The sequence below is a fragment of the Crinia signifera genome, chromosome 2 (assembly GCF_055691185.1).
Source record: "Crinia signifera chromosome 2, ASM5569118v1, whole genome shotgun sequence".
Lineage (NCBI taxonomy): Eukaryota > Metazoa > Chordata > Amphibia > Anura > Myobatrachidae > Crinia > Crinia signifera.
In genome coordinates this window covers 136489639-136505053 of record NC_139218.1, presented here as the reverse complement: position 1 = coordinate 136505053, position 15415 = coordinate 136489639, and the positions used below count along the sequence as shown (strand labels likewise).

Below are 15415 nucleotides of genomic sequence, written 5' to 3'. Positions count from 1 at the left end.
AAAAAGTCCATGTTCGGGATTGCTGTACCCTCTCTTATTGCGGCAAACTGCGGGAAACTAGCATCGACTGAGATATCGTTAAGTTAATAGATGTTATCTTTTAGCCAACTGGAGAGGGAAGAGCGGCTCATGCCTGGAGGAAAGGCTGGGTTATGGAATAGCGGAATTAGAGGAGAGGGGAGTGGAGCTAAATTGTATTGTGTTTTGTTAACCTTGTCCCACACCGATAAAGCGCGGGAGACCACCGGGTGGGATGCAGCTGTGTGAGGGCGCTTGTTTTTAGGTAGCCATTGCAGGGAAGACATAGTGGACAATCCCAAATCGTCCGCTTCTATTTTTACCCAAACTTTCTGTGTGCCCCATGGGTTGCACCATTGGACATTCTGGGACAGCCGTGAGGCATAGTATTCTCTCCGGAAGTCCGGGATACCTAGACCACCTTGATGGGAGGGTCGTTGTAAGAGTTTTAGCCTTATTCGGGGGCGCTTCTTGTCCTAAATAAACTGAGTGGTTTGGTATTGTAGTGATTTGAATACATAAAGGGGGATATATATTGGCAAGGTTTGGAATAAGTATAGGAGGCGCGGGAGGACACTCATTTTGACTGAGTTAATCCTACCAATCCAAGAGATGTAGTGGGAGGACCATGTGGACAGATCTGTTTTAATTATCTCTAGAAGACGCGGGTAGTTGGCCTGAAAAAGTTTGTGATAGTGTTGAGTCAGGTATATGCCGAGGTACTTGATTTTCTTTCTGTTCCAGTTACATGGAAGCTGTTTCATTAGTTCGGATTTGGAGGATCCGGGTATGTGAAAATCAAGGACCTCTGTCTTTTCTACGTTAATTTTGTAGCCAGAGTGTTGGGAGTATTGCTGTATTTCTAAGAGTAGGGGGGGGATTGAGCTGATCGGGTTTGCGAGGGTCAAAAGTACATCATCGGCATATAACGCAATTTTGTGTTCCGATGGACCGGTTTTTATGCCCTGAATAGAGGGGTTGTTGCGAATCCTTGCCGCCAGGGGTTCCATAATGAGGCAAAGGGCCAGGAAATGCGGTCAAATGCCTTTTCCGCGTCTAAGGCTAGGACCAAGGCGGGGTTTTTCTGCTTTTGAATGACGTGGATAAGGTCTATTGCTCGTCTCGTGTTATCCGACGCCTGGCGACCAGGAATAAAACCGACCTGGTCTGGATGAACCAGAAGTGGGAGCAGAGAAGCAAGCCGGCCGGCCAAAATTTTTAAATCTACATTCAAAAGCGAAATTGGTCTGTAGTTTGCACACCCGGTCGGGTCTCTGTCAAGTTTTGGGATCACCACTATGTCCGCCTGGGTGGCCTCTGGGGAAAAAGAGGCACCCTCAAGGATGTCGTTAAACAACACCACCAGATGGGGGGCTAGTTCCAATGCAAAGCGCTTATAGTATTGGGCTGTAAAGCCATCGGGACCCGGGGCAGCAGAGGAGCGCATTGAGTGAATCGCCGATACTACCTCCTCCACCGTTATCTTTGCGTTCAAGAAGGAAAGATGAGCATCTGAAAGTGTGGGTAGGGGAGTGTTGGCTAAGTAAGCAGATAGATTATCTGTATCAGATGTGGATGCGGGGGAAGACTCACTCAGGTTGTACAGAGCTTCATAAAATGCTCGGAACTCCTCCGCTATTTCTTTAGGGTTATAGGTGTGTGATCCCCTTATAGAGGAGTATATTTTATCAATAGTTCTCGACGCTTGTTGGCGCCGAAGCTTGTTGGCCAGGATCGAGTCTATCTTATCCGCTTTGTCATAGAACCGTTGTTGAAGTCTTTTAAGAATATTGGCAGCTCTATGGGATAAGAGTGTATTCAGCTGACCCCTGATCGAGTCTATCTGGGACAGTAAGGCAGGTGTGGGCGTGCTTTTATGTTGATCTATTAGCGATGTTAATTGAGTTTCTAAGGTGTGTATCTGTGCCTTCTGCTTTTTCCGGATAGAGGAGACCTTGGAGATTATCAGGCCCCTGATGGTGGCCTTATGGGCTTCCCAAATGGTGGTAGGGGAAAGGTCAGGGGAGGAGTTTTCTTTGAAGTAGTGAGTAATAGCAAGTTTAACTTCTGCTAACGAGGAGGGATGTTCTAGTAGGGAGTCGTCTAGCCGCCATCTATAGGTCCTCGGGGGACACTCATAAAGATCAATGAGTATGTAAATACCTGCGTGGTCAGTCCAGGAAAACGGCGTTATGCCTGCCTCTTTAACTCTAGGGATCAAAGGGGAAGAGATGTCGATCATGTCTATCCTAGAGTAGTGTTGATGGGGGGCCGAGTAATGGGTGTAATCCTTAGAGTGCGGGTGCTTTAATCGCCAGGAGTCGCTCAGTCCATTATGCTTTAAGGCTGCAGTAAGGGTGCGGGAAGCTCTGGGAATAGTTGACGTTGAGGTGTGTGGAGGTGGGGTGGATCTGTCTAGCAAAGGGTCGATAATAGTGTTGAAGTCTCCTCCGATAATTATGTGGCCTTGTGCCATTCTACCTAGGCGTTTAAAGAACGTGTCAAAGAATTGAGATTGGTCTTGGTTGGGAGCGTATAAAGAAACCAGGGTCACAGTAAGTGAACGAATGGTTCCGATTACCAAAATAAACCTCCCGTCAGGGTCAGCAATTGTTTTAATTGGGACAAAAGGCACACCCCTATGAATCAGGATAGCCACTCCTCTTTTTTTGCAGTCCGCCGATGCAAAAAAATTTTGAGAAAACGAACGGCCCTTGAGTTGGGAGTGACTGCCAGAGAAATGTGTCTCTTGCAAGAACACGATGGATGCGTTTTCTCTTTTGCAGGCTCCCAGGAGGATCGTTCGTTTTTTTGGGCGAGTTCAGGCCATTAACATTTATGGACAATAATTTAAGGGCCATCGTATGGTATGTCACAGCAAGTTATTTTAAGAATCAAATTACAAGTGTGGGTAGACTGAGGGGGAAAGGGGGACCATCCTGCGGGGGAGGAGGGAGCGAAGGCAGGAGGAGGGTGAGCGCCACCGGGAGGACACCAGAGGAGAAAAAAAGATAAGTGGTAGATGAGAGGAAAGAGCCCAAAAGGGCTAGTACCCTGAAGAGAAGGGTCCCATGTAGGGACCGCTACAAGGAAACAAACTATTACATATAATCTAAACATTTGTGAAAGGGAATTTGGGGGGGGGGGGATAAAGAAGCATAGTGCTGGCGTGTTGGAGACCGCCAGGACCGATAGCATCCCAAGCTATAGGGGTCTGTAGGGACTAACTAAGCTAGCATACTATAAATCTCTACGCATTGAATTATTAACTCTACACTTAAAACTAAACAGAATTAACATTACCACAGAGGTGTATCTCACCCATAGAGGGTCGGAACTGTAAGCACACATGTGGAGCTTACTATTTGTAATTCAACTTTGGTAAAGATGAGAGAGTTCAGTTAGGCTTGCCGTTTTCCACTCGGTGACGAGAAACCCTTGTCCATTCTGGGGGTGGGGGGGAGTGTCTCTGTGGTCTTGGGGTGGAGGGACTCTCGTCGGCTTCTGTTGAGGGGGACGGAAGCAGGTCCAGTTTTGCCAGGAGATCTTGACCTTGAGTCAGAGTCTTGATGTTGTGCAGAAAGTCATTTGCCGACACTTGTAGCATGAAGGGAAAACCCCACCTGTAGCGGATTTTGTGTTGGCGAAGGATTTTGGCTGCAATTCACGTCGTTTTTGAATGGTCGAGGGGGCTAGGTCTTGAAATATTTGTAGTTGCATGTCTCGGAATTTGGTAGATGGAGAGTCTCTGGTGGTTGCGAGGATTTTATCTTTTGTTTAATAATAGTGGAAACGGACTATAATGTCTTTTGGGGGTTGTGAAGCCGGGGGTTTCGGGCGAAGGGCTCTGTGGGCCCTATCCAAAAGGCAATCCTCGTCTGTTAGCGATGGGGCTATTTGTTGGAAGAATTCTTTCAGGAACGTTGGTAGAGAGGAACCGGGAACGGTTTCCGCTACGTTGCGGATGCGCAAGTTGTTACGCCGAGAGCGATTTTCTTGGTCTTCTTGTCTTTCTTTAAGCGTCTCTATCTCTTCATGAAGTCTGGAGAGTTCCTTATCCAGACGGGATTGAGAGCGGCATAAGTCGTCAGTTTTAGATTCTAAATCGTCAGTTCTGGTGCCCAAAGCTGTCAAGTCGGACCTGAACTCCGAGACTGCCTTGGCGAGCTCTTGTTTGAAGGCACTTTGTACCCCTTCCAGTAGCCCGGACATCACTGCTTGGATCTGGGGGTCTATGGATGTTTCTACCGTTCCAGGGTGGGAGGAAGAATCTGAGAGCGGCATGTTGCCTGAAGAGCTCTTGGATTTGGAGCCAAAGAAATTTCCGGTTGGCTGGGGAGTTTTCTTGTTTCTCTGGGACATAGTGAACAAGGCCGTTGGGGGCCGAAATCAGCAACCAGGGTGTAGACGTGGTATTTGTGGAGTGGAAATGGCGGAGGTGATCAGCAGAGAGGGATAGCTTCGGTCCTAGCGAGTCTAAGAATTTACTCAGACAGGCATGTTGGGTATTGTGACCTCCACGGGGGGAGGTGAGCTATATTGAATGTGGGGAGTCTCACTCTTCTATTTGCTCAGGGACCTGCCCTTGAGCTGATTTTTCGTCGCCAGCTGTGCCAGGTATTGCGGGTAGGCGGTGTGTCACGGTTATCTGAGGAGATGATTTTAGGAGGATATGTGGGGAGAGAGCTGAGCGGAAGCCTAGGCTGGATGCGTCTGCTCTCTTCACTATGACTTGGCCTCGCCTCCTGATGTTAATATCTTTTCCAATACGGAGCAGCTCAGTGAGTCTCCTGTGTGTTCACACAGGTTGATCTCTTTTGGGTGCTATCAGTGGAGAAGGGGGTGAGTCTGCTGGTGGGGGGGTTGCACCCCACGGCCAAGAGGGGGCTGGCAAGTATTCTGCAGCTGCTGTATGTGGGAGGACAATAGGGGGGCAAATGATGTTGGCAGCGGGCAAGAGCTGTGGGTTCAAAGTGGCTGGGCAGGCTGATATGAATGGGAGGGTGGGCGGCTGCCTTGACTGTTATATTGCTGTCAGGCTGAGGCTCCCAGGCTGGAAATGGAGAAGGGAAACTGCGTTGGGTACGCAGCAGTTATAATGGCTGGTGGTACCAGCAGTGCTGTAGTGTAGGCTGGTTGGGCAGGGGTCCCTCGTTTGGTGCTTACTGTCTAGCGGGGAGCTGTGCAGATATAATGAGCCTCTGCCTCAACCAATATGGCCGCCGTGTCCAGATATCCCTGCTGTGATTTTGTGCCTGCCCCAACCAATATGGCCGCCGCTCCTATTCTTGTGCCTCCCTCGGAGAGAGGTGCTTTAACTGCCAGAGCCTGGCCACATACAGGACTGTGGGGGGCTTATGCAGACTCCAGATGATGTTTGGGCTGCGTGGTTGTAGCTGGGGGGCAGCGTGGGAGCGCGTCTGCAGCTGTCCCCGCAATCCAAGATGGCCGCCGCTGGGACTGTGTGAGCTTGTATGCAGCTTACCATTTCAGGTGAGGGGGTTAGGAGCCCGGGAAGGGGTCCGGCAGCGTCAGGGGGGCGTTGGGTGAGGGTGCAGTGTCCGGGCTTCGTCCCTGGAGCGGTCCTCCCGCGATCTCCGATGCGGAGCTCCGGCGGCGGGTGGGCTGCCTACTCGAGGTCCCGGCTTGATGGGACGCTAGGCCGCAGTGCTCTGAGAGCCGCAAACGGGCCTCCTGGCACCGCTGCTTTTCCTGGACAGGTCGTCTGGTGGTCTGGGGTTGTTGTGAGGGAGAATGGGGTAGGAGGGGGGTCGCAGGAGGGTATTTAGAAAGGTTTAGGAGGCTGGGATACAGGAGCTCTAGGTGAGTGCAGCTTTCCTCTTCCCCGGTCAGGCCACGCCCCCCGCTGACGTTCACTTTTAGCGAACAGGGACCGTGGAATACAACGAACATCATTTTTGGTGAAATAATTCTCCATTTCGCCAAAAATCAACCCTGTTCGCCGATAAAAATGGAGAATGGAGAGCATTGAATACTGCACTAAGGGTTCAAGAAGCCTTTCTCTCCTCCCTATGGTTTGTTCAGATGCGGAGTTTCAATCCAGTGATGTAGAGGTCATGTGAGCAAAGTATATCTGAAAATATATCCAATATAAAAGGTTATCTTTAACTTTTAGGATAAGGAAGAATTGCATACCTTTACTCACAGTGATTTAGGTGTTTATATTCTTATAAAGCAGGGGGTCAGGGAACTTTTTTATCTTTTACCCCGAAATATATTTAGATACGCCAACGCTACCCCCTTGATTTGAAAGTAAGTAAATCATATAATTGTAATACACACTGTACCCCCAGAAATTGTTGATATATCCTTCTAGTATGGTACACAGCCTGGCCGCAATTGATGATGATGATTAACATGTATGGCTGTGTGTGGTACAAAATTTGTACCACACACAGCCCTACATGGTAATCATTATCAATGGCTGTCAGGCTGTGTGTGGTATAGCCATTGATAATGTGACGCCCAGACAACTGTTTGTATCAGTATTTCAAGATAATATAGTTACAGTCTGCGCATATTGTTTTTCACTAGACTAGAGATAGGTGTACAGAGCCTATAACAGGCAAAGAAACTGTACGGTTGCTATGCCGAGACACAGCCGGGATGTATATAGATTCATATGTATGCCCGGCTGTGTCTGGACAGCCTGATAGTCCATTACCCATGGAATTTAATTTTTTGCCCCATTTGGGGTAATTTACCTCTGTTCCCTGGTCATTTCTATAAAGGTATTCAAGACATTGAATATCTTGAAAAAGGTCTGTATTATAGACTTGAACATGTTGACTAGAATGGAATTATACCAGCAGAACCTTACTGGAAAATCGTCAAAATAACGATTACAAAATACTAACGATACTAAGAGTACGGATGTATTTTCCCTGACACAATAATATACATAGAGAGGAAATTAACCATTAAAGGAAACCCCGCAGATTGGAATTTCAGTTTGATCAGGGGAACTCTCAAGGTACTTGTGAGTTATCTGGGCGCCCGATTTTTTGATTGTATGCCTTAAGTTAAGGCATACAATCAGATGCGATGCGATGCGATATCGCATCGCATGCGACCATCGGATGCGATGACCCGATTTTTCCATAGGAATCAATGTTTAAATGATTCCTATGGAAAAAGGGGTCCTTTTCATACCCCTACTATCCAAGTGGGCATGGAGTTGGATATAAACCTGTGGCGAGCGTAGCGAGCCACCGAGCCCGAAGCGTGGCGAGCGTACGGTATTCTGTGTCCCCTCGCGGGGCTCGCTACGCTCGCCACGCTTCGGGCTCGGTGGCTCGCTACGCTCGCCACAGGTTTATATCCAACTCCATGCCCACTTGGATAGTAGGGGTATGAAAAGAACCCCTTTTTCCCATTGAATTCCATGTTAAAATGGACTCAGTCCATTTTAACATTGATTCCTATGGAAAAATCGGGTCATCGCATCGCATCCGATGGTCGCATGCGATGCGATGCGATGTGCCCGATCCGACCCGATTTAGAAATCGGGCGCCCAGATAACTCACAAGTACCACTCTCAACTACTGTTCTTTATATAAGAAGGTATATTATTTTAACAAATTTTTATGAGAAAGGTGTTGAATGTCTCACTATATTAGTGTCTTTGTTTGAATGATTTACTATATAAATTTACTGTTATATGGTGGTACCAAATTGTTATTTTTAACTGAAAAATGTGCCAATTGCGCTCTCTTGTATTTGAGATAATTTGCGAAATAATATAGCTTACCTAGCATTTTCAGTGCCCATATTCAAAATGCATTCAACTCCGCTGTTCATCAACTAGTAATACCCATTTTGGCCAGGTTTACCCGGGATTTTCAACCCAGGTCACTCCCGGGATTTTAGTAACAGACCCCCTTTCACACTACACCTCAAATCCGGGAAAAACCCGGGTACACCCCTTTCACACATAAGCCAGGCTTTTCAAGCATTTCAGTGTTTCATCATTAAAATGGGACATGCCCCGGCAGCAAAAAAAAGCAACATCACATGTTTAAAACTGAAAAAGCCGGGTAAACCCATTCAGACATAAGCCGGGTATTATACCCGGGAGTTAAATACCGGGAAAACCCCTGGTCAATTGCAGGTGCTCAGTATCCCGGGTTTGGGCACGTTCATGTGAAAAAACCCGTGATTTTCGTGTATGTCTGAAAGGGGTATTACACTGTTATTGCTTCTGTCACAGCTATCCACATGTCCCCTGCTTTCATTGTTGCTCCTTTCTGCAAGGTTGTCTTGGTTGGTGAAGTGTCTGGAGGGAGCAGCGGTGGCCGGATCTTCAGATCCTCAGACTTCGCGAAGACCTTTATTAAAACAGATTTGCCTTTTCATCCATTGAAGCCTGTATCCTACAACCGTGAAGATCCTAAAATCCTGCTGCTTATTAGTATACATGTGAGTTGGAGTATACATCTAAATTACACCCCAACTGGTAATTATATGTAAATTCTAAAAAAAAGGATATTCATAAACTATTACCTAAAGCATGTTTAGAATGGAAGTTATACACATGTAAACCTGCCTGGCTATTGGGCTAGTGTCCAGATTGCTGCATATGTATAGATTAAAGGTATCCTTTCCCATCTCTCCATCTTGCAGTTTGAGTTGTGGCTATCCAAAGACTTTGGTGACTCTTGGAACCTCATCCATAGGTCTGTCTGTTCTGCCAAATGGTGAGGAACCTTAGATGTAGCAAACTAGTAATCTGCAGTCTTGGAGTTTCTTTAATAGTTTATTCTTCATTATCTTTTTTTTTTTTTTTATCCCATCTGCCTTCACTTTAAGGGGTTCTGGAAACATGATCTTATTTACCACAACTGCTGGGAATCAGTCTTGTTGTAAGTATGATGGAAATTGGCTTTAACCACTTAACTGGCTAATCCTATATTTCAGAAAATTGTGAGGTTTTATTTATAAATGAAAGTAGGTTGATAACCTCTTTTTAAAAACTTATCTCGCTCCTATTTTATATTTAAAAAAAAGCTGACATTGGCAGCTGCTGGAAGACACTCTTTCAGCAGCTCCCCTGTGGGAATTTCTGACTGGTCACTTCAAGGGACTAACTCAAATGTGGATGGAGTTGCGGCGCATGGTACAAAGTACTGATGTTCGGTACTTTGCGCAGGGTCTGCGATTGTAGCATTTAGAGCAGCAGAAGACTGTCAGTAATTGACTATCATTTGGGGGGGCCTCAGTTATGAAAAATGTAGGTGTATCGCTGCCATTGTGGGGGAGGGACAATGCCAGGATCACTGTTGGAGATTTCTTGGCCTCTTTTCCTTATCTAATGGAGGCTTAGCGCTGTTCAAGTAGTAGCAACAAAGAATCAGCTCACAGATGAGTCCATGTCAGCTGAAAGCCCAGTCTGGTGTGGTCACCAGGCAAGTGGATAAAGGCATATGGTAATAATGTGCTTTTCTCTTGCCTTTTTTTTTATACAGCTAGCTTGTCTGAAGCCGTGTGGACACTAACAATGAAAAGGACATCAGATTTTGGCAAAACATTCAAGGTTCTGAAGGAACACGTCCATTCCTTTGGATTATGGGGTAGTTTTTTACTTGCCTCTGTGATGGAAGACGTAAGGCTTTTTGACTTTAGCTCATTTGTAACAGCAATTATGCAGTGAAAAAAAATTGAGTTAGCCGGTTACACCAATAATGTACTTTTTGTTCTTTGTATATCTATTGCAGGATAGAATGAGGAGAAGAATCCATGTTTCTCAAGACCATGGGGATACATGGAATGTTGCTCAGCTCCCATCTGTCACGCATGAGCAGTTTTATTCCGTGTTGGCTGCCAGTGATGATCTGGTGTTCATCCATGTAGATGATGAAGGAGGTCTGTACACAGGAGCCTTGAGTTACATTGTAAAGTATATCTCGAGGAGAAAAAAAATCTATTTTGTGTTTATAATGGACTAGGTGAAATCTATTTCTATTAACATATTATAATGAGAGTCACTGGTTCATAACATGCATCTGTTTTATTATTGATCATAATATATGTGAGGGGAGGATTAGGGCGCAACTATAACCAGATAATTGGGTGGCATACATTGGTGGTGGGCAGTTGCATAATTAAGTGGGCAGTTTCCAAATCTTGCAGACTGATGTAAATCCTGGATCCTCTACTGTCACAGCTGTCAGAGATCAGCCCAGAAAATGGAGGATGGCAGTCCATTTTATGTCCACATCGGGCTGGGTGTGAAGACATATCATTTGTCATTGGTAGTGTACACACTGCACAATTTGCTCCTTAAATTAGGTTGTATGTACAGGCGATGCTAGCAAGCCACAGGAGAGTATATTAAGCGTAGTGTCGTAACGAATTGATAAAAGAATAGTTAATAGCAAATTGGTTTAATAATGTCATCTAATGTGTACCAGGCTTTAGAAATAAAGGCAATAATAATAATCTGTACACCTTCGCAACTTTCTCTCTACTCTACATGGAATCTTACTCTACATGGAATCTATCCGCATCTTCTATAGGGAATCCTCAAGGCCACTTCTTACTTTTATTACACACTGGGTGTAATATACAGCATTTAGACTTTACTGTACATATTTATTTTCTGCTTCCAAGATAAGCGTACGAGAAACAAATACTGGAAAGAAGAATTTCACATAATTTTGGTGTTAATTGTTACTTTGTTGGACTCCTATATAATATCATGATATAATATTATTGAATGTCTAATATTCATATTGTGTATCTCATTGATTTGCCTGTAATTTTTTTTTTTTTTATGAAGGATTGGTAGTACTTTTATTAATTTATTACGTTTCTTATATAGCGCTCTTTTATGGTTAGCCTTTTAGTTTGTGGTCTCTGGTTATATTATTTCCTATCAAGCCCTTGTTTTTGCAGTCAAGTAACCTTGATCAAATAAGAAGAAAGAGAAATATTGTTGTGTGCGCAAACAACTGTGCTAGGTAATAGGGTAGTCAGCCCTCTAATGGTAGATTGCAATAGAAAAATGGGTACTTGTGTATTTTGGCGGCGCCCATCGCATCGCATACCATAACACATACGATGGTATGCGATGCGACGCGATATCGTACGATAGTGCACGATGGCATACAATTTTGAAATTGTATGCCATTGTACATGGCATACGATGCCATACGATGCGATGCGATGCGATTAAACATTGTATAAGCACCCTAATGGGTGCTTATACAATGTTAAGCACCCAAATGGGTGCTTACAATGTTAAATGCACCCCCACGCCACCCCCCACTATAAACGTGAACCCGAAGCGTGGCGAGCGCAGCGAGGCCGCGAGGGGCGGCGGTACGCGTCCTACGACCTTTTCATACCCCCACTATCCACGTCGGCGTGGAGTTGAGAATAGAATAGTGTGGCGAGCGCAGCGAGCCACCGAGCCCGAAGCGTGGCGAGCGCAGCGAGCCCCGCGAGGGGACGCGGATACCTTCACAGGTAAACGCGTCCCCTCGCGGGCTTCACAGGTGTCCGCGTCGCCACGGACACCTGTGAAGCCCGCGAGGGGACGCGTATAACTGTGAAGGTATCCGCGTCCCCTCGCGGGGCTCGCTGCGCTCGCCACGCTTCGGGCTCGGTGGCTCGCTGCGCTCACCACACTATTCTATTCTCAACTCCACGCCGACGTGGATAGTGGGGGTATGAAAAGGTCGTAGGACGCGTACCGCCGCCCCTCGCGGGCTCGCTGCGCTCGCCACGCTTCGGGTTCACGTTTATAGTGGGGGGTGGCGTGGGGGTGCATTTAACATTGTAAGCACCCATTTGGGTGCTCAAAAGCACCCTTTAGGGTGCTTATACGATTTTTGGTCGTATAGGGGGTCAAAATCGCGTCGCATCGCATGCCATCGGGTGCATGGCATGCGATGCGATGCGATCTGTTCGTCGTACGACGGACATCGGGGGCGCCGCCAAAATACACAAGTACCGAAAAATGTATACAGGTTGAGTATCCCTTATCCAAAATGCTCGGGACCAGGAGAATTTTGGATAACAGATTATTCCGTATTTCGGAATATTTTAATATTTCAATTATGTATTTTGAAGTATCTTGCATTTATGCTGTATAAACACATAATAATATACACACAAATATATTTTATTACCACATAAAATACACACAAATATATTTTATTTGTTCAAAAAACAAGGTTTCAAAACGTGAAACAAAATGTGTGTACTATCTCAGCACTGAATTTGAATGCCAAGCAATCATTGTCTTGCACATATATAGTGCCAGTTACATATCATGTCCCCAGTGAGTTTTTGGCAAAAAAAAAAAAAATATTTCACTTTCTGAAATGTCTGGTTTTCGGAATAATTCGGATAACGGATATTCGGATACGGGATACTCGACCTGTACCAGCACAGGCTGAAAAAATATATAAGAAACGGTTTTCTGAAATATAACAACTTATTCTGAATATATAGTATATACACATAATAATAAAAATATAGTGTATTAATAAAAGCAAAGGGCTAGGATGACCACTGGATGATGAGGACAAAGGCATGTATGTATATATATATATATATATATATATATATATATATATATATATATATATATATATATATATATATATATATATAATTATGGGTGTCCAGAAATAAAGGCACTCGGAGACTGTATAATGAAGACAAAGTTACATCTGTATTGAGGTTGTTGAGTACTTTCGGGAGCTCAGTCCCGTCTTCAGAACCCTCTGCAGTCTCTGAAGACGGGACTGAGCTCCCGAAAGTACTCAACAACCTCAATACAGATGGAACTTTGTCTTCATTATACAGTCTCCGAGTGCCTTCATTTCTGGACACTTGCATTAACTTTTGTTATGGCTCCTGGGCAGTTGATTTAGTGGAGTGCCGACATAAAGAAAACACACACACACACATTCTTTTCACAGATGTGTTTTTTCACAAGATCATAGATGAAAACATGTAAACCCAACGCATTTCGTCTCATTTGTGAGACTTCATCAGGGGTATTAGTGTTTAAACAAATCTTTTAAATATTTGGTGAAGGTTCATCTAATGCAGCGGTTCCCAACCTGTGGTACGCGTACCCCTGGGGGTACGCGTCCACACGCTGGGGGGTACGCCGCAGCCCGGCCTGTAATGGCAGCCGCGGCCGCCAGACAGGTCGCTGGAGGGGAGGAGAGTGCATTGCGCATCTCTCCTACCCCTCAGTGTGCTTCCCTGTGACTGGCCGCCCGTCCGCCAATCAATCAGAGCTTGCGGGCCGGCAGCCAATCAGGAGCCGGCCCGCGAACTTTGATTGATGGGCAGCCCAGTCACACTGAAGGGAAGGAGAGATATGCAGTGTGCTGTACTCTCCTTCCCTGGCCTGAGAGAAGCACTGCAGCGTGGCAGCTACATGGCAGGGGGACACTGGACTGTCCTCTCCCCAGCAGCAGCGTCAATGGTGAGTGTGCTGCTGCTGGGAAATACTGTGGGGCATTGCTGGCACTGTGGGGCATACTTGTTGCTGGCACTGTGGGGCATTGCTGGCACTGTGGGGCATTGCTGGCACTGTGGGGCATTGTTGGCACTGTGGGGCATACTTGTTACTGGCACTGTGGGGCATTGCTGGCACTGTGGGGCATTGTTATTGCTGGCACTGTGGGGCATTGTTGGCACTGTGGGGCATACTTGTTACTGGCACTGTGGGGCATTGCTGGCACTGTGGGGCATACTTGTTGCTGGCACTGTGGGGCATTGCTGGCACTGTGGGGCATACTTGTTACTGGCACTGTGGGGCATTGCTGGCACTGGGGCATTGCTGGCACTGTGGGGCATACTTGTTACTGGCACTGTGGGGCATTGTTGGCACTGTGGGGCATACTTGTTGCTGGCACTGTGGGGCATTGCTGGCACTGTGGGGCATTGTTGGCACTGTGGGGCATACTTGTTGCTGGCACTGTGGGGCATTGCTGGCACTGTGGGGCATACTTGTTACTGGCACTGTGGGGCATTGCTGGCACTGTGGGGCATACTTGTTACTGGCACTGTGGGGCATTGCTGGCACTGTGGGGCATACTTGTTACTGGCACTGTGGGGCAATGCTGGCACTGTGGGGCATACTTGTTGCTGGCACTATGGGGGTATACTTGTTGCTGGCACTGTAGGGGCATTGTTGGCACTGTGGGCACATACCCAGTACCATGGGGTCATACCTGGCACCGTGGTGGCATTCCCATTTCTGGCACTGTGCGGGCATACCTGGCACTTTAGGGGGCATATGTGTATCTGGCACTATTGGAAGGCTAACGTGATCCGTTGGAATGTCTGTTGCTTCAGTAATAGAGATTTGACAAGGTTCTGTTATTTTATATGCTGTCCGCAGAATGGGCCGAGCTTATATTGTGGCCAAATGGTTGCACTTTTTTTTTTCCTGTCATTGCCAGTATGACTTGCCCCTGTTAAGCCACACCCCTTTTTAGGCCACGCCCCTGAAAATTTCAGGAGGGGGTACTCCTAAATGAAAAGCCTAATCAAGGGGTACGGGAGACAAAAAAGGTTGGGAACCACTGATCTAATGCTATAGAACGAGTTTTTGGCTGACCATCTGGTGAAATGAATGAACCCTTCTGTATTGGGTCAATTTCCTGTGATAGATTTAAAATCAAGATAAAGCTTGCCTTGGTTGGTCCTTTTTAGCAATGCATATGGAGGACACTTTTAAATGGGAGATGAGGCGTTCCCCAGTTTGGCTGGGTAATTTCCCCGCATAAGGTTGAAGATTAAATCAAAACATGATTGAATTTGGTAATGGCCTCTGTATATCCTCTAGCTCAGGGCTGGGCAATTGCGGCCCTCCAGATGTTAATGAACTACACATCCCAGGATGCTTTGCATTAGTTTTGCTATGTGGCCATGCTGAAACTGATGCAAGGAATGCTGGGATGTGTAGTTCATCAACATCTGGAGGGCCGCAATTGTCCAGCCCTGCTCTAGCTTGTAGTAGGGAACTGGTCTTCTAACAGGTATTTTTTCAGAGCAAATGTTTTAAAAGGCTCCTGTGGTTAATGTGCATGTGATCTCATCAGAGTCCTACAAGCAAGAGGCCATTACCAAATTCAATCGTGTTTTGATTTCATCTTGAACCTTATGCGGGGAAATTACCCAGCCCAAACATTGTTTATTCGTTACCTTAGGGCAGTGATTTTCAACCTTTTTACCTTGCGGCACACTAAATAAGATTTTAAAATTGCCAAGGCACACCATGAGATCCCCACAGGGAAAAACACATTGGCCCCCACAGGAAAAAAAAAACCTTTTGGCCCCTATCTAAAAAAAAAAAAAAAAAAACAATCACACAGGTAATACAAATAAAATACACGAAAAGAGACCA

The 15415-nt window shown here is 46.1% G+C and overlaps 1 protein-coding gene across 1 annotated transcript in view; it reads left to right on the top strand.

Moving 5' to 3' along the window:
• SORT1 (sortilin 1) overlaps window positions 1–15415 on the top strand; it is a 66085-nt gene that overhangs the window by 27608 nt on the left and 23062 nt on the right. The window contains exons 5-9 of the mRNA XM_083172933.1: window positions 8293–8457; window positions 8662–8735; window positions 8848–8900; window positions 9504–9640; window positions 9753–9900. Coding sequence (XP_083029059.1) covers window positions 8293–8457; window positions 8662–8735; window positions 8848–8900; window positions 9504–9640; window positions 9753–9900 — 577 coding nt within the window. The remainder of the gene's footprint in view (window positions 1–8292; window positions 8458–8661; window positions 8736–8847; window positions 8901–9503; window positions 9641–9752; window positions 9901–15415) is intronic.